The sequence below is a fragment of the Athene noctua genome, chromosome 33 (assembly GCF_965140245.1).
Source record: "Athene noctua chromosome 33, bAthNoc1.hap1.1, whole genome shotgun sequence".
NCBI lineage: Eukaryota > Metazoa > Chordata > Aves > Strigiformes > Strigidae > Athene > Athene noctua.
Window position 1 is genome coordinate 1,537,659 of NC_134069.1, and position 19,070 is coordinate 1,556,728.

Below are 19,070 nucleotides of genomic sequence, written 5' to 3' on the forward strand. Positions count from 1 at the left end.
GGTGGCTTCCCAGGGCAGCCCTGGAAGGAGCTGGGACAAGATGTTCCTTCCTCAGGAGTCTGCAAATGGGGATCCCCCCTGCCCCTGGGCCTCGGGGCTCTGCTCCGTCTGTGGAGAGGGGCTCCTGGTGAGCTGGTGGCTCTGCTGGGATGGGCCTGGGAGCAGCTGGGCAGGCTGTTAACTGAGTTACTGCTCCTGCCATTGTTGGTGTCACTCTGTGTGTGCAGATGAGCTTCTTCTCACTCCACCTGACACAGTCCAACAAGAACAGAAACTTCCTGAGGCGTCTGTATTTGGAGGTTTCATCCATATGCACTGATATTATTTACCTGATGGGAGCAGATCACTGGAATTGCTGTCCAGAAATGCCCCGTGAGTAGGGGAAAAGCTGTAGTGTCACACGGGCAATGGCTTCCTTCAGGGCCAGGAGCACAGTCTTGTTTGTAAGAGTGTAGAGGAATGGATTTAAGAATGGGAACAGGACAGTGTTCAGCAAAGCCACAGTTCTGTTTGTCTCCAAGGAAACATCTCCTGCAGGACGCATGGAGAGAGCGATGCAGCTCCATACGCAACGGCCAAGGTGGTGAGAGGGGAAGAACATGCAGCAAAAGCTTTTTTCCTCCCAGAGGCTGCTGGGAGGTGCAGAATACAGGAAAGGATGCCCATGTGAAAGGCCAGAGTTAAACATAAGGAAGCCCGGATGACAAATGGCAGTAAAACAGAGTCTCTTTTCCAGAGCAGGCTGCTGTCAGAGCAGGACAATTTGAATAAGGGGGAGTTGTCACAAAAGAAATGGTGGATCTGGTTGGAGCCGCAGCAAGTCAGCTGGTAGAGGAGGAGCAGACGGTAACTCGGGAGTAGGATGCCGATGACCCAAGCACCAACCACAGGCTGGATGCAGAGCTGAGGCTTCATGATGGCAGCATAACGCAAAGGCTGGCAGAGAGCACCAGAGCGGTCAAAGGACGTGACAGCCAGGAGAACAAACTCTGTGCTGCCCAGGGCAAAACAGAAATAGGAGTGGGCAAAGCAGCCGCTCCGAGAGATTGTTCTCCTACCAGTACCCAGGCTCACAAACAACTGGATGCTTGTGGAGGATGTAAACCAGATTTCCAGGAAGGACAGATTGCTGATGAAACAGTACATGGGGGTTTGCAGGCGGTGATACACACACACGAGGAAGAGGATGGTTGTGTTCCCCGTCACTGATGTCAGGTGCATGAGCCGAAGGAGCGGAGAGAGAAAGAGCTGCAGCCTTTGGGCAAGCGCTGAGAAGCCCTCTAGGCTGAACTCAGCACCTGCATTTTCATTTTCTGGTCCCATGCTGAATTTCAGTTCATCCGCTGAGATGGGAACATGGCAAAACCCGAGTGTGATCATTTCACAGTCTGCAGGAAAGGTTCTACCCTTCCTTTTCTGCTTCTTTCCTTTCTAGCACTCTGCCTCCGTAACACAGACAGAGATAGTCCTTCGGGCTTTTCTCACCCTCTGATTTTTGGTTTACTTTTCAGTTAAAGTCCTCACATCATTGGTTGTCTTCTTCCTACCTCTTTCAAACACTCCCAAAGGATTCTTTCTCCAGAACAGGAGATTTTAAAGAGGCTGTGAGCTATTTCACCCCATTCCAGGGAAATACCAAATTCACTCAGACCTCTTGCAAATATGAGTCACACCTGTGTGCCAAAACTCTTCTCTTGCACAAATGCTAAACCATCAAATCAAAGCAAAGCAAGTCAAATCTGTTTGTTGAAAGCTGTTCTTTCTACTTTTCAGTCCTTGCCTTCTTGGACTAGGACTCCCTGAGAATCAGTTGGTTTCAAGGTAAGTAATATCAAATATCTCTCCTGTATCCCCTGCTTTCCTCCACAGCTTCTCGCTCCCTGTTTCCTCAGAAAAGGGGAGCGGGTGAAATTGGGTCCAGTAAAATTTGTCTTCTTCAGCAGTCTAAATATCCACTGAAATTCATTATGGTTCCAGAGAGCCTCATCTGACGCCCGTCTGCACTGAAATGCAGTTGTTCCCAAACAGCTGCTCATTGCTATGACTGTCAAATGTCCTGACCTAAATGCAGGTCAGAGAAGGGTGTCTGGCAGAGATCTGTAACCTTTCTTTGGCAGGCCAGTTATAGGTTGGGAGGACCCAGCCTCGGGTGTTTTCTCTTGTCTCCACTGACTATAGAGGGAGCCTTGGGAAAACAAGTCCTCCCAGGCACATGCAGCAAAGGAGATGAAACTCACTGCTCAAGTCTCAAATCACCGATCTATTCAGTTAATATTTTTTTAATCAAAATACGCATGGACGAGAAGGAAGCACAAGAAAAATATATGCAGTGAAGACTGACGGTTTCCCCTTCACGTTGACAATTGTTTTTAGACATAGAAAGGAGCAGAGCAGATGATGACTCCCAAAACAGGATGATTCCAAATGGCAGGGGAAGAGAGGGAGGGGAGGAGGTGGTGGGTTTGAAGCAGCAAAGCAAAGTCTCCTCACAGAGTGTGTTGTTCCCGCAGGCTTTGTCCCAGGGCAGAATGGGCAGCACCTACACAAGGAGTAAAATGGGAGGTTCAGTACAGGGCGGTGCCCCATGTCTGTACTGACACTTGAGCTTGGGGTTCAGGGCAGTCACAGGTCCCAAGTGCCGGCCTGTTCTTTGCCTCCAGCCTGACAGGGGGGAATCTCTGCACTGGCTTCCCTGGGAAAACTTCCTGAGATTAATGCCCTGGCTGGATTTGAGCAAAAGCACGAGCTCAGTCACCTACAGCAGTATGAGCAGAGTGAATCGGGGAGTCAGAGGCAGCAGTTCCAGTTTCTGTTTTGCGGGTCAGCTCAAGCACTCAAGGGTTGTGTCTCCTTACGCTGTTCGGTGACACATAAGTTATCTAAAATGATTCTTCTGCTGGATGCAATTGCTTAGAGGAACCTGCATGTTTGCAGACAGCTGACAACCAAGCAGCTTCTCCTCAGGCCCCACATCATCCAACATACAGCTCCGACGTGCGATAGTGCGTGAAGAAATAGAGGATGTGCAGGGGAAGGGTATGCAGGTGGCAAAGGCCTGACTGTGGTTTGCCCAGAGCTTGTCCTCAGGATGGTGCATAGAATGTCGGCACAAAGCACAGCAGTCAGCGTGAGGGAGCTCAGCAGCACAGCGGGGCAGAGAGCGACGCTCGTGTTTCAGAGCAGCTGTTGCCCTGTGGGCTGCTCTCAGCAAAGGGATGATGCCACGGAAGAAGCGGTCTCTACACTGGGCACGGAGGGTCTAATGGCCTGTTAAGAAATACCAGGATTTTAGCTTAACTAAGTAAGTTTTAAGTAGAATTGTTCACTCGGGGACAATTGTCTGTCGTTGGGACGCAGGGGTTGGAGCACAGTGTTGTGCGGTTTGTCACACTGCTTGTTTCACGTTACTTACTCCGCATGAGTCGCTGGATTAGCTGATGCCTGAGGCTGTGTAAGGGATTGTGTCGGCTGTTTTGTCTCGGCACTGCTCTTGCGCCATCCCATTGCTGTGAAGGAGTGCGCCCTGAGGAGGACAAAAATATCCCTGAAAATACCAGAGTGTCTGCCTGCAGCTGGAACAGCGACATCTTTCGTAACATCTACCAAGCTGCACGGGCACGCAGGGCTGGGGGAAGAAGTCGGGATGAGGAGGATGTGCGGAGGCTAAAGCATCGCTGGCCAAACCCCCCCCCCCAGTACAACCACCGTGAACACTTGGGCATGCGCGCATGGAGGGACACAGGGCGGCGAATATGATAATGAGCTCTGTGGAAATGGGCGGCCTGATCGTGGGGTCTGGGTTGATAAAAGGGCTGTGTGCTCTTCTTTCGAGGGATTCCCCATCACCTGCACCGAGACCGAACCAAGGCGATGCCGCTGGATCCATGGTGGTGGTAACTGAGCTTGCGCATCTCTTCCATTTGCTTGTTTAGTTGTTCTGACCTTTGCAGCTTCCCTCTGTCCTATCGCTATTATCTATCTTCGCAGGAAAAAGGCCTGAAAGTTTGGGCAACGTTTCACCTCGCCTGTGTCTTAATCTCACTCTTGGGATTGTTTCGAAACCTCACCCGACACTGGATGGGGACAAGCTGCAGGCTGTGAACTTTCACCTCGGTATGATAAACTTTTACCTGGTTAAGCAAGGGAAGGCCTCCAGAGCCAGCGCAAACCAGGAGATAAGGAGGCTACAGCCACTGGCAGAAGCTGCAACTCAACAAGACACTGTGAACAGCGTGCCTGGAGACAGAGAAGAAATCCAATGAGGAGTTCGAAGATCTCAGAGCAGCAATCACCATGGGGCCGAAGGGCGCCATGAACGGTGCGAGAAGAGTGTGTGAGGGGCGGGTGCAGAGATTGTAAGGGTCTACCTGTCCAGGGATTTCTTTCTTCGGGGTCCCTCTCCAGAGGCACCCGGGTTGAGCTGTGTGGTTATCTTCTGGCTGTCCCATCTGAATAAATTATTTTTTATAAGGTTCAATGCCTGAGAGACTACTAGCTGAAGAAACCGAGGTAAAGAAACTTCTTCAACACTTTGGCAGCCCAGATGGAACACGAGGCCACAGCCTTTGGGTCCTCTCACCTCCAACCATCCAACTGCCGGCATCGGGTGATGAACCGCCCACCTGCTCTGCTGCAGGGAGCCGGAAGGGAAATCAAGAGGAAAGGCGTGCTCAGAGAAAAGACAGGGTGGGGTGAAGGTGTTTTTAAGATGTGGTGATACTTGTCATTGTCCCACTCTGTTTGTTAACGTTGTTCTTAGTGCTTTAATTAAACGGATGCTTCTTTTCTTCTCCTAACGAGTCTGTCTTTTGTCCGTGGCCATAATGGTTGAGTCATCCCTCCCTGCCCTTAACTGATTCCTGAGCCTCTTGTTGCATTTCTTCCTTCCCATTCCTGAGGGGGAAGGGGTGAGTGGAAGGCAGAGCTGGCCAGGGGTGTGCAGACTAGTTGTCCTGACCTTGAAATGGTGGGGTCCCAGTGCCCGAGGGGAGTGAGGAAGCAGATTAGAAGGCTGCAGGTGCCAGACACCAGAGGAGCAGCCTTGGGCCTATTCTGGGGAGTTTTACTGATGATCTCACGGTCAGCAGCGCTGAAGGGAAGCAGAGCTCAGCACAACTGGCCTTCAAGGAGAGCATCTTCCAGGCTTGGCAATGGTCTGTATCAAAACTCAGCTGAGATGTGGAAGTGAGTTCCAGAGCATCATAATGAGTGTTTACTGCTTCAGGATTAGTTACAGAAGTGGCAAAGAGAATGTGGGGGCACTGATACATTTAGTAAGAGCAGGTGGAGAAAGATCTGAGATACTCTCTGTCCTCTTTTCCTCAGTCTTCAGCAGCAAGGTCTCGCAGGCCTTTGGGCCTCAAGGCAAGACTCTGGAGGAGAACAGTCAGTGGCCATGAAAACCAAATCAGGGGCTGCTTGACCAAGGTCAACCCTTGGCAGTCCACAACACCAGAGGGGCTGCAGCCAAGAGTGTGGAGAGAGCAAGACGATGTCACAGTGGGGTCATGCTCCATCATCTTTGAAAGGCCATGGAGACTGGGGAGACAATTGGAGATTCCTGATATCACAGAATCTGTAATCCAGAAAACAGAAGGAAAATCAAACAGAATAAATTCTTTCTCACGGATACCGAGTATTAAAGCTTTTCACATTGACTGTGCTCCTGAAACCTCTTAAATTAACCACATAAAATGTGAGGAATTAAGGAAAGTTCTGCCCAGAGACTCGGCTTGTTGGGGTGTTTTGCACGTTAATGATCCCTCTGGTGCCAAGTTCCTGAACTGCAGATGCTGAAAGAAGAAAGAACAAGGCTCTGGAGAACTGAAACTCAGAAGGCAACCTTCATGTGTCTGAGGGTATTTTCATGCCCCACTGAGGCCGTCACTGAAGAGATTATGGAGGGACCAACCAGAGAAGGTGACCATCTCTGGGGGCTGGGGAAGAAGGAAATCAGAGGTGAGGGAACCGGGCAGGAAAATGGATGCGGAGGTGGCTGTGAAAGAGTCAGAATAGAATCACAGAACGGACTGGGTTGGAAGAGACCATTAAAGCTGACCTAATCCAAGCCCCTGCAATGAGCAGGGACATCTGCAACTGGATCAGGTTGCACGAAGCCCCGTCCAGCTTGGCCTTGACTGTTTCCAGGAATGGGGCATCTACCGCCTCTGTGGGCAGCCTGTTCCGGTGTTTCACACCCCCATTACAGAAATGTTCTTCCTTCTATCTGAACCAACCCCTCTTAGTTTAAAACCATTACCCCTTCTCCGGCCACAACAGGCTCTGCTAAACAGTCTCCCTCCATCTTTCTTTTAAGCCCCCTCTAGGTCCTAAAAGGCAACAATAATTCTCCCCGGAGCCCTCTCTTCTCCAGGCTGAACAATCCCTCTGAACATTTTTGTGGCTCTGCTCTGGACCCTCTCCAACAGGTCCGTGTCTCTCCTGTGCTGAGGACCCCAGAGCTGGTCGCAGCCCTCTGGGGGGTCTCAGCAGAGCAGAGTAGAGGGGCTCCATCCCCTCCCTCGACCTGCTGGCCATGCCTCTTCTGATGCAGCCCAGGATGCTGTTGGCTTTCTGGGCTGTGAGTGCACATTGTCAGCTCCTGTTCAACTTTCCATCCACCAGTCCCCCCCAGAGCCTTCTCTGCAGGGCTGCTCTCAATCCTCTCATCCCTCAGCCTGTACTGATGCCGGGGGTTGCCTTGACCCAGGTGCAGGACCTTGCACTTGGCCTTGTTGAATTTCACAAGATTCACATGGAACCACATCCAGGTCCCTCTGGATGGCATCCCGTCCCTCAGGCGTGGCAATCCCACCACTCGGCTTGGTGTAATCTGCAAACATGCTGAGGGTGCACTTGATCCTGTTACTGATTTTATTATCAATTGATCAAATTGTGTTTGAGTGTGTTTTGATTTTAATATAAGTAGAGAATGAAGGGATATTTTAGTAAAAATAATTTTACATTTATTGTATTTTGAACCTAACAACCAGCTGCTGCTCTAAATGTTCCCTGTACAGCCCCGTACCAAGGCCGAAGGGATTGGCCGCAATTATCTAGTAGAAACAGTTAAAACATAGGTAACCAAAACACAAGATGATTTGTAAGCTGATTTATAATACATACATAGGACTAGAAGCATGCAAGGAGTTGTCAAGGTCCAGGATTAATGGGAACTGAGGGCAGTGACCGTAACAGCTTGCAGGTACCTGCCAAGAAAACGGTGTCCTTGAGCAAAAGGTAATTCCGGCAGGGGGAGATCGCGACCCCCGACTCATGGGCCACCTACTCATGTTACACCCCAGACCCATTTCTAGACATTTCTAACCTCTACTGCGCAGAATCAGAAATAGGAGGAGAATATGTTAATGGTTTCCGGGAAATTGTATGATTATGTATGAAGACTTAATGAATATGTATGAGTAAGTTCCATATAAGATGTATGATCTTGGTGCCTGGCACGTGTCGTTGGTGAGGATACTCGCCTACACGTCCGGCCGTCAATAAAGGAGTGTCTGCTTGTCTGCATCACATTGGTGTCGGTAAGTTCTTTTATCCCGGATTTCGGTGACAATCCCACTGTCTCTGTCACTGATGAAGACACTAAACAGTACTGGTCCCAGCACGGACCCCAAATAGTCCATCAAATCCAGATGTCTGCAGTTTAGAGAGAAGGGAGTTGTGGGGGACCATGTCAAAGGTTCATGCAGTTCTCTTGTGAGAGACCCCCCAATCAAGATGACCCGTCGAAATGCAAACATTAAAAGCTGAGCAGATGGAGATTCAGTCCAGGGGACCCTCAGAATCTCCGGGATTTGGCAGAAGGGAGTCACCTGGAGCTTGACATGGAGAAGTGAACAGTCCTGCATGGGGAGGGCAGGGAGTGAGTAGCCCCATAGATCAGGACAGGCTGGGACCTGACCGGCCGAGCAGCGACTCTGAGGAGAAGAACCTGGGCACTACGAGGGATGCCCCATGAGCCAGCAGAGTGTGGACACGATGAACAAAGGCAGCTGCCTGCGAGGCTGCGTTTGGAGGAGCGTGGGCCACGCAAACAATCTGCCTTACCATCCCCCTCGACTCAGCACTGGTTGGGCCCACACTCATGGGTGTGTCCCAGGGTGTGTCTCCTCATGCTGGAGATGTACAGAAAACTGGAGAGTGTGGAGTGAAGGTCTGCCAAGCTGGGATTGGGACCTAGTGCACATGACCTGTGTGGCGTGGCTGAGGGATCTGGAGTTCTTAGGCCCATCGGTGTGGAGGCTCCAGGCAACACAGGAGTAGCCTGAGAGTGACCGAGGGGGGATTTCAGAGATGATGGAGATTTTATTTGTGGTAAGATACAGCATGAGAAGGAAGTAATGCCACACAGTGCAGCTGGAGTGGCCCAGACTGCGCACACAGCAATATCAGTCGAAGGGCAGTGCTGTGGTGTGACGAGTCACCCAGAGGGAGACTGGAGCAGCCCCAGGCTTTGTGTTTGCAGGAGCAGCCAGGGAGGACGGAGAGATCTCAGTAAAGGAGGGAAGATGCTGAGCCGAGAGCAGGGTGTGCTAGCCGGGTGGATGTCTCCAGCCTGCAGAGAAAGAGGTGCAGGTGTGGGACATGGTGGGACAGCCTGTGGTGGAGACGGTCGAGGGATGAAGTCTGAAAATCCCCCAACAGGAGATGGGCTCTTTCGGCCCTTGGCTCTGGCTGCTGTCTCAGCCACAGATGCCATGAGGAAGCCCCTTCCCCTTCCAGCACTGGGTGAGATAGGGAATTTAAACAATTTTAGTTAGACGGCGCAGGACTGAGGAGCTTGCGCCAAGATGAGGGGGCTATGCGCGAAGACATACCAGGGGCTGACAGTGTTGCTAAGATATTATCTTCTGGCTCAAACAGAAGCTTCCTATTGTCCTTGAAGTAGTACAAATCAGCAATAGATCACCTCAAATCCTAACACTAATTGGCCTTGCGGTTTAGCTAGGAGCCAGGGAACAACTGAGGCTGCGCACAAGGATAGGGTAAAGAGTTCATCAGCGAGGAAGAGGAGATACTTCATCTGTACGACCCCCACCCAGGAATTTGTGACCACCAAAGGAGCTCAACGCGCAGATGCAAGAGGAGGAGACCTAATTACCATGAGAAGCGAGGGGAGGCGGGGAAATATTATGTTTATGTATAAGCATTCTATGAATATGCATTATTATGTAATATATAGGCAGGACGAGAGCTGCAAGGGGTGCAAATGTTTGTGGAGGAGCGATCCCCCATGCGCCCGGCGCTGAATAAACATACCTACTTTACAACTTCACAGTTGTAGAATCTTATCTCCGTAAGACGTCTTGGCACCCCAGATGGGACCTTCTCTACTCGGCTGCCGGGACACTGCTGGAGGGTGGACGTCCTAGGTGCACCCCAAGCTTTTCTCGGAGGAACTCCGCTCCCAGCTGTCCACTGCGGGAGCAGACAAGGACCATCTAAATCGCGGACAAAGGTATGTTTAAAGGGTAACGGGCTGCTGGTAAGATGCGCAGAGACGTCTGGCGCACAGCCTAGTCCCAAGGAGGGGGTACCCATTTGGTTCTGGTTTTGGAAAGCCAAGGGAAAGGTGTAAGGTCTTTTGGGTCAAGCTACCGATGACTGGTATATAAGAGGCAGTTGCATTTGGGCAGGGCTCTGGTAATTACCAATTACCGTCACCTGTCAGATCTTACTCTATTTTTCCGGGCTGTTATTGTATAGTGCACTACTTGTGGATATACTGGTTTTGAACTTACGGCAAATTGTTAATGGTTTATGGTATACGCTACACGGACCTAGTTGTTGTTTTATTTTGTGGTGTGAGTGGAAGGTGTGACGGGCCCTTTAAGAGTGAGAGCAGCCGCTGCTGTGTGTCTGTGTGCCTGCAGGGCGTGAGTGAGACGCAGCCGCTGCAAAACAAATGAGAAGTTTCTATCTGTTTAAGTAATGCACTGTCTTTGAATGTTTTGTGAAAACATTGCATGAACCGGGAAAGCGGATCCCTTCTCCGTTGGTTTGGGTTGGAATCTAGTGATTATTTGCGTAGAAGCAATGAATGGTTGGCACGGGGAAATGATTTATACCTGCTAGAAGGGCTGTATGCAACTCCTTCTGGGCAGCTGGTAGCATTACACCGGGAACAACCAGTCGATTATACCCCCCGGGTCCGTGGGAGAATCCCCTGCTTTCTTTGTATTCCTGCCCCCGGTAAGGGGAATCCTCACCACGCATGGGTATTAGCAGAGTGCGTAGACTGTCGATGTAAGTGGTACTGTGCGTCTGATAAGAGGAGGTCGAGGTGTGCAGAGTGCCGGGAAGAAGAGGTGTCGTTAGACCTCTCGGTCGAAAGACAGGGGTCGATAATTATTAAATTTGTGTGTGGAAGAAGTCATAAGATACCGGAACTTTGGGAAGTAAAGGAGGAAGAGTGGGAGAAGGTTAAAAGACAGTGTAGAAACTGCTGTAAGTGGAAAGAAAGGATTTTGAGAAGAAATAATAATGGGGAATAAGCAGGGAAGAATTGTAAAGAAAAGCCCATTGGATTGCATACTCACGCACTGGAAAGACATAGCGGGGAGGGGAAGCACAGAAAGTAAGAAAATTCTGATTAAATATTGTAATCAGTGGTGGCCACTTTACAAACTGGAAGAGGAGGCTAAATGGCCACTGAATGGGACCTTAGACTACCATACGTTACTACAATTAATGTTATTTTTACGGAGAGAGGGGAAGTGGGACGAGGTGTCCTACGCAGATATGTTTTTCACCCTCCGGAATCACCCGGAGTGGCAGAGGGATTGTGGATTAGTCCCACCACAAGACCCTTTAGTGCTTGCCCTGGGAAAGGATTATAAGGGAGAAATGAAAGGAGAACTAAAAAGGTGCTGCTCATCATGCAGCATCGGACAGAGGTGTACTAGAACGGATGAGACTAGAAGGGCGAAAGAGCAGAGCTCGGAGGACCTATTCAAACCCCCTCCTCAGTCCCGGGAACAGGACGAGGACTCGGAGGAACAGCCCATTTCTCCAGATAGCCCAATCTCCTCCCGGACGCGGGGAAGAGCTCCTAAAGCTCTCCAAGCACCCCTCAGAGAGGCGGTGGGACCCCAGGGCACTATGTTGGTTAAAGTGCCGTTTTCTACCTCTGATTTAGAGATATGGGAAAAGAAAGCTAAAAACTACCGAAATGACCCTGAGAGTGTGACTAGGCATTTTCGGTTCGTTATGAGGCAACACAACCCTGACTGGGAAGACATGCAGCTGCTACTGGATCACTTAACTGAGACCGAAAAACAGCTGGTTTTAAAAACAGCACAAAATTTGGCTGAGGATCACTATAGAGCTACTGGGGGGGACTATAAGGAGTTCCTCCCCTTACATGATGACCTGAAATGGGATCCCAATCGGTCTGCACATGTGGAAAGATTAAGAGCATACCGAGAGTGGATTGCAAAGGGAATGGAGAGGGCTATCCCTAAAACAATAAATTGGGCCACACTCTATGAAATTAAACAAGGTCCATCCGAGTCCCCATCAGAGTTCCTGGATCGGCTGAGAGATACAATGCGCTGTAACACCACCTTAGACCCGAGCTCAGCGGCAGGGATACAACATCTCGTTTCTCTGTTCCTAGGGCAAGCCACACGGGATATTAGGAGAAAACTTCAGAAAGTACCTCCTCCCGGGGGAGGAACTTAGAGACACTATTGGAAGAGGCATGGAGAGTATTTCGGAATAGGGAGGAGGACTACAAGAAAGGGCATAAGAAAATGCTTGCAGTGATCAAGGAAGGGGAGCAGAAGAGACCGGAACTGCCCCCACTCAAAAGAAATCAATGTGCCATATGTAGAGAATTTGGACATTGGAAAAGCGAATGTCCAGGGAGATGGAAAAATAAAGGGAAAGGAGGAACCCGCCGCAAGCAGCAGATGCTAGCCAATTTAAACGAACAATGACGGGGACCTGGGGAATCCACCCTAGCGGATCCGCTGGTTACAATAAAGCTAGGGAAAGAACAAAGAGAAGTAACAGCAAATAGTAAAACTCGGTCAGGAATCAAACCTGACCTGGCCCCAGGCTCTCCCATTGGCACTCTTGCGCATACGAGCAAAACCGAGGGCCAAGGAAGGGTTGAGTCCTTTTGAGATGTTATATGGCAGACCTTACGCAGTGCAAAAGGGAATGTCAGTGCAAATTGGGGAGGAAACTATGACTTCATACATGATAGCATTAAGCAAACAGCTTAACAAAATTGGGAAACATGTATTCGGAACTCGGGGTAGAGGGTTAGACGGACCGGTACATGATATACAGCCTGGAGACTGTGTGTATGTTAAGTCTCTTACAGAAAAAAACGCTGGAACCACAATGGGAGGGGCCGTTCCAGGTGCTGCTTACGACCTTTACTGCAGTGAAAATTAAAGAACACACGTCATGGATACATCATACTAGGGTCAAGAAGGCTCCTAAACAGCGCTGGGAGGTGACTGAAGCTGGACCATTAAAACTCAGATTCAAACAAAAACTTTTGGATTGAGACCTGATCAACCTGATCAGCCGTGAGTTGGAACTGTTAATATGGTTTAGAATTATCCTTCTTGCCTGTGCCCAGGAACCTAAAGACTGGCCTTGGAATCACGCCCAGAAAAATCATATAATTTCACTAAAACTGAAGGGTGTGACTTTAACTATGTTATCCCCATACTGAGCTCCCAAGTGATAGAAACGGAATACACCTTGTTTCAAAGAATAGGCTCTACCCCCATAGGAATGAACTTGGAAAGAGTGAAGGAGATGCTACAGCACCAAGACTTACTACTATTAGCATCTCCTTCCCTTTTTGTTTCACTTCCTCTAGAATAGAAAGTAAGACATGATACGGAACAAATTCACAAGATTTTGACGAAAGTACGAAAGGTAGTAGAACATCATTGGTGGGAAATCCTCCTTGGATGGTCACCAACGGCAACCGGAATTTTTAACACAGTCCTTCACCCAGTAGTAGTTCTTTTGATATCTGTAGTAATTTTGTTAATTCTTACTGCAGCTATATATCTATGGAACTGGAGACTTACAAAACGCCTGCAAATTATGCATGAAGCTTTATACCATAATCCGAGTTTTAAAAGACTGGGGTAGATTCTACTAACACTGAATTAGTTATAGGAGACTAATTTGGCTTGGCCTCTATCTCTCCATATAGCTCTTTTACGAATACGAACCAAGCCAAAAGCGAGATTAAGACACGAATGAGGTCAGAACTGTATAACCTTAGAAACTTTATTCTCTATAACAATTGATCAGAGCCATAGAACAGAGAGGAAAGAAGGAAAAGGTCGGAATCCCTAAGCAAGAACACGGTAGAGGCGCAACTAATTACCACCACCACGACCAGGGATCCCGCGATGTTCTGGCGGCCCGATGATGCTCCACGTTCCTGGCTCCGTGTTAGTCTCCACCAAACAGCATCCTCTAACAATCTTCTGCTTTAGTTTCTCCCTCTGAGAGGAGTACGCAGTCTGTCCTTTTATAGTCCCCGTCCCCACGATCTGTCCGCCCATTTCCACGGGGCTCGTTGTTCTATGTGCCGCCCCGTGGTCCTCCATACGCGCGTGCCCAGGTGTCCATGGTGGTCGTGCTGGTGAGGGGCCGATCTGCAGCGTCTTCAGCCTCGCCGTGGCTTCCCCTCCACCTGGCTCGCGCGCAGGTGCAGCTCGGTGGGTGCTGGTAAGGCTGCTGCTGTTTTTCGCCTTTGGTGGATGTCGTGGTTTTGCCAGGGACTGTTTGTCGCCTCCTAAACGTACTCCTCCACAACAACAAGATGCTGTAGCCAGGAAGTGGTATTCATGGAGGCAGCAATGCTGAGACAAACCAAAAGTCTTTACACCGCTCCATGGCGCAACATTGCTGCCGTCGTGGTGGTGTGAAAGATAACAGTACAGAAAGAGAAAGAGAAAAGCTAGGAAAAGTGCAATACCGTAACTAACAAATATATATTTTTAACATTATTCTTAACTACTACAAAACATCTTAGTTTAACAAGTATATATTTGTAACAATATTTTTAACACTATTTTTAACAACAATAAACATTTTTAGTATTTTTATCTAACAAACATATATTTTTAACAATACTTGAACATTTTTATCTAACAAATATAACACGTTTAAAACTAATCAACTTTACAAAGCCTAAGCATTTTATAAATTTTATAAAGTTTGAGGCTCCGACGAATCAGTAGAGGGACGCAGTGATAGTCTACAAGAACAACAAATTCCAGGACAAAACAAAAGTATAATAATGATAAGTAAGATAATAGCCAATAGAGAAAAAAAGACAACATGAATCAAAATTAGTGCCAAAAGGCGATCCATTTTTTTAACAAAAGATATCACAAACTGATTACGGCCCTGCAGATCCACGCGGTCGGCTGCTCCGGTCCGCTGGGGTCGGGATCAGCATGCGCAGTGGGAAAAAGGCTCTCCGCACCCCCCCTTTTCTATCCCAAAGCGCATGCGTCATGTGAGCCTAGAAAATTCTATTTTGATTTTCAACCAAAACAAGTAAGCAATACTACTATTTCTAACTTTATAGAACAAAAACATCTTATAAACTAAACCTGAGATTCCGGAAAGTCAACAAAAGAACACGATGGTTGAGGTTCAGGGATAGTAGCAGTAAAAACAGCGGCAGAAGAGGACGATAGCTGAGGAGGAGATGCAGGAGAACCAACAGAGGATTGCGGTGGTTGCTGCTCAGGAGATTCAGGCGAAGCTGCAGAAGAACGTGAAGATAACTTACAAAACTGACATTCACACCGACAAAAAAGAAACATTACAATAACAAATAAGGCAATAGCCGATAAAACAAGAATTAAAGCTAGCGCAGAAATGCAATCCATATCCATGCTTGCGATAGATTCCAAAGCTCCAAAATGGAAGTCCAAATACGCAGCAAGAAAAAGGATTTCCACGCCCCCAGCCCAACACGCATGTGGTGTTTAGGCCTAAAAGCACCTAGCCTAAATATAAACAAGGATACATGTGTATATAAGGTTGAAATGATTAATACAGCAGTAGACTTTGATTGGCGAACAGCACGAATCTGTTTTACACCATCAGGTGAGGCAGTAGATGTAAATTGCACGTTGGATACAACATGTTGGATTAACTGAACAAAGCAAGGAATAATACAGGGCAAAGCATCAAGGCAGCAAATGCACACAACAGATAAAATATAACCCGAGTTTCAAAAGAGTAATGTAGACTAACACAACTTAGTTAAAAAAGTGAGCTGTAAGATGGTTTGAGTAGTAAAAGAATTTACTAAGTAGGAAGAAAAGGGGGGAATGAGATAGGGAATTTAAACAATTTGAGTTAGACGGCGCAGGACTGAGGAGCTTGCGCCAAGATGAGGGGGCTATGCGCGAAGACATACCAGGGGCTGACAGTGTTGCTAAGATATTATCTTCTGGCTCAAACAGAAGCTTCCTATTGTCCTTGAAGTAGTACAAATCAGCAATAGATCACCTCAAATCCTAACACTAATTGGCCTTGCGGTTTAGCTAGGTGCCAGGGAACAACTGAGGCTGCGCACAAGGATAGGGTAAAGAGTTCATCAGCGAGGAAGAGGAGATACTTCATCTGTACGACCCCCGTCCAGGAATTCGTGACCACCAAAGGAGCTCAAAGCGCAGACGCAAGAGGAGGAGACCTAATTACCATGAGAAGCGAGGGGAGGCAGGGAAATATTATGTTTATGTATAAGCATTCTATGAATATGCATTATTATGTAATATATAAGCAGGACGAGAGCTGCAAGGGGCGCACATGCTTGTGGAGGAGCGATCCCCCATGCGCCTGGCGCTGAATAAACATACCTACTTTACAACTTCACAGTTGGAGAGTTAGTTTTTTCCGCAAGTCACTGGGGAAGGGGAACGCTTTGCTCTAAAAACCCAAACTTCTTCATGGTTCTGAATTTGTTTTCAAAAAAAGAGGTTTTCTGTCACAGCTGGGGCTGTGCAGACGTTCTGCTGTGTGACTGTGCTGTCCTTTTCCCTTGAACTCGGGGGGTTTTGCTCTCTGCAGGGGTCTGTGGTGTCTGCGGGGTTTACCTGTCAGGTTTCCCCAGGGAAAGGGAATTTTAGCCCTTTATTTTTACTTCAGGTGGGAAAGAAGTGACACATTTCATATTCTCTGCTCTCTGTGGGGATTTGGGGGGCTCAGCCTGATGAAACACCTCGGAGCGGTGCTGCAGAGGGTGCCGGTCACCAGAGCCGAGAGGTGCTGCTCAGGAACCGGCATGAAGCCCGAGGGCGAGAGCTGGCCCAGGCGGGCTCTTGCCTTCTGGCTGTGGGACAGTGTTTCCCAGCTGGGAGGTGCTGGGAGAGATGTGGGGGGTGAGCAGGGGTGTGCTGGAGCCCAGCCCCTCTGCAGAGCCCGGCTGCTCCTCTGGCTTTCTGCACAAAGGTCAGTGTCTGTGCAGAGCTTCTACTTCACACCTAACTCACTGAACACGCTGAACTAACCTGACCATAGAGAAGACTGAGGTGAAGAGACCTGTTCTGTCAGTATTGGGTCCAGTGTCTGAACTGTAGTTCTCCCAAGAAGCAGCAGAAGGAGGGGTGTTCCTGCATCCATTCCCGCTCTCTGCTCTGGGATGCTGGGCCCACAGCCCTGCCAGCTGCCGGGTGCAAGGCAAAAGGTCTCTCTTCATTAAAATGACTTGTCTCATTTCAGAAACTGCCCACACAGAGTTCAGAGTTGTACTTTCCATATTCTGTTTGCACACTCGGAGAGAAGCAGTGGGGGGGTTTCAGGGCTGTGCCTGTGAAAGAGGCTTTAGGAGATTCTTGCCTCCCAGATGGGTGATGAAGAGGGTGAGAAAGTCATGGATATTGTTGATGTTCCCCAAAGCAGTTTGCTTTTGTGTAGCTTCTAGCCAGAGGCTGAATATTCGCAGTCTGATTTGGCATCAGCCTCGAAGCCTTTTTTTCCCGGTATGATGTGTGTGCACAGGAGCTGTCTCTTCCATTGTCACGGTTCTCCCTGTAGGTAAATGCTGCACCTGTTTGTACAGATGCTGGGCAGAGCAGAAGCTGTAGTGCCAGTCCACAACGGCAGCTCGGTGCTGGGATCCTGCTGCAGCTCTCCCAAGTGAGGAGGTTTTTGTTTGTTGGTCACGGATGTGTTAGAGGAATTTCCCAGGTTTGGTATCTAATGGGAAACCCCGGGGATGCTTCAGGGTGTCAGGGCTGGTGAAAGATGGTCCATGTCGGAGTGGCTGCCTCAGTCCTGTGCGCTGGCTCCCCGCAGGGCGGCATCGACACCTGCCAGGTAGGAGCCTGCGACAAGGCAGCGCCCAGCGGCACCGGCAGCCCCCTAGAGCCGCCCAGACACCCCCCGGCACGGGCTGTGCCTGGCCAGTCGCCCTCCCACCACCGCTGGGTCCCCACCGCTGCTGGGGCTCCCCTTCCCCGGCTGCACGTCCTTGCCCAGGGCCCCACTTGCCCCAGAGGCCCGGGACTCTGCCCAGAAAGCCCACCCAGCGCTCCTGGCAGCCCCGAGGTCCGGCTCCCAGCCCTGGAACATCCCTCTTGCACCCGGCCAGCGTCGCTGTGCAGAGATGAGCGCCAGCCCTACCCCACGGGCCCACCACCCCCTCCCAGACAAGGTCCTGTCGGCCCCAGCACCTGAGCAGCGCCTCTGTGCCGCGGACACAGCTCTGGGGGTGCTGGCAGAGAGAAGGAGCCGGCCCCAGTGCTGCCAGCGGCCACCCGACACCACCGTGACCCTCTTTCCTCCGTCGCAGGGGGACAGCGGCGGTCCTCTCGTCTGCAAAGACAGGAGTGCTGACTACTTCTGGCTCGCTGGGGTGACCAGCTGGGGGAGAGGCTGCGCGAGAGCGAAACGGCCCGGAATCTACACCTCCACTCAGCACTACTACGAGTGGATCCTGGAACAGATGGGGCTGTACTGGACACCAAGGGCGGCTCCAACGTCACGGCCATGGAGTCCTTCTCTCAGCGCCTCAACCCCTCTTCAGAGGCCCAGCCCAACACCAGCACAGTCGGGCTGGTTTAGCTCCTGCCCCTTTCCCCTCCAGCAGCTGCTGCAATTCTTTACCCGGCTGCAGGGGCTCCTGCAGATCCTAAAGGGAACAAAGGCTTGAGCAGCAGGAGGAAGAGGATCCAGCGCAGGCGGCAGCGGACCAGGGCCATCTCCTGCTGGGACACTCCCTGCCTGCGGACCCAAAGGCAGCCTCCGTGTCAAAGGCCTGCTCCGTCCTGCCCACGCTCCTCTGAGCGCACACAAACGCTCAGCCTGACTTAGTGGTTGAAATAAAGTTGCCGGGTTTCCCAGCTAGCCACGCTGCAGGCCAGTTCAGTCTCCTGTGCAAGGCAAGGACTTCCATGCCTGGCACCTGCAGGGTGAGGCTGCAGGCAGCCACGTCGGGCACAAAGGGAAAGAGTCCCTCCAAAGGGCTGACCCCGGCCTGGTCGCAGAGGAAGGTGCTCAGAGCCACCCGGCACGGAGGGGACTGGCACATCGGGGCAGAGAGGGGACAGGAAAATGGATGTGACACGCAGACAGCACTGGGGCACGTGTACACAAGCACACACACACACCCCACGCGCACAGGCAGCGCGTGCACACGCTGCAGCACGCACGCACGCGGGATGCAGCCACCCGCACCCCCGCACGCACGCTTGCCAGCAGAGCAGGGTAATGGGGGGAGCAGAGCAAAGGATCCTCCTGTCGCCGACCCCTTGACAGTCTGCAGCTGCTCTCCATCGCTCATCGCCACCCAGACTGAGAAGGCTGAAGGGGTTCGGTTCTCCTGGAGTCGGGGCCAAATAACGGGCACTTGTCGCCGCACATCTGCACTTGGGACTCGTCCACGTCTGACTGACACGACCACGGCTGTGTAACACAGCGCAACACCCACAGTCTGTCCTAACACTCGATAACCGCGCCCAGAGGGCACCGCTCATGAAACAGCAGGGCCAGGCCTGAGGCAGAGATCTGCCCAGGGCAGGGGGAACGGGGAGGAAGATGCCGTG

The 19,070-nt window shown here is 50.4% G+C and overlaps 1 protein-coding gene across 1 annotated transcript in view; it reads right to left on the bottom strand.

The window, feature by feature from the left end:
* Positions 1-343: 343 nt before the first annotated feature.
* Positions 344-19,070, bottom strand: part of LOC141972470 (olfactory receptor 6E1-like) — a 35,341-nt gene continuing 16,614 nt past the window's right edge. The window contains 2 exon segments of the mRNA XM_074930337.1: positions 344-561; positions 564-1,343. Coding sequence (XP_074786438.1) covers positions 344-561; positions 564-1,343 — 998 coding nt within the window.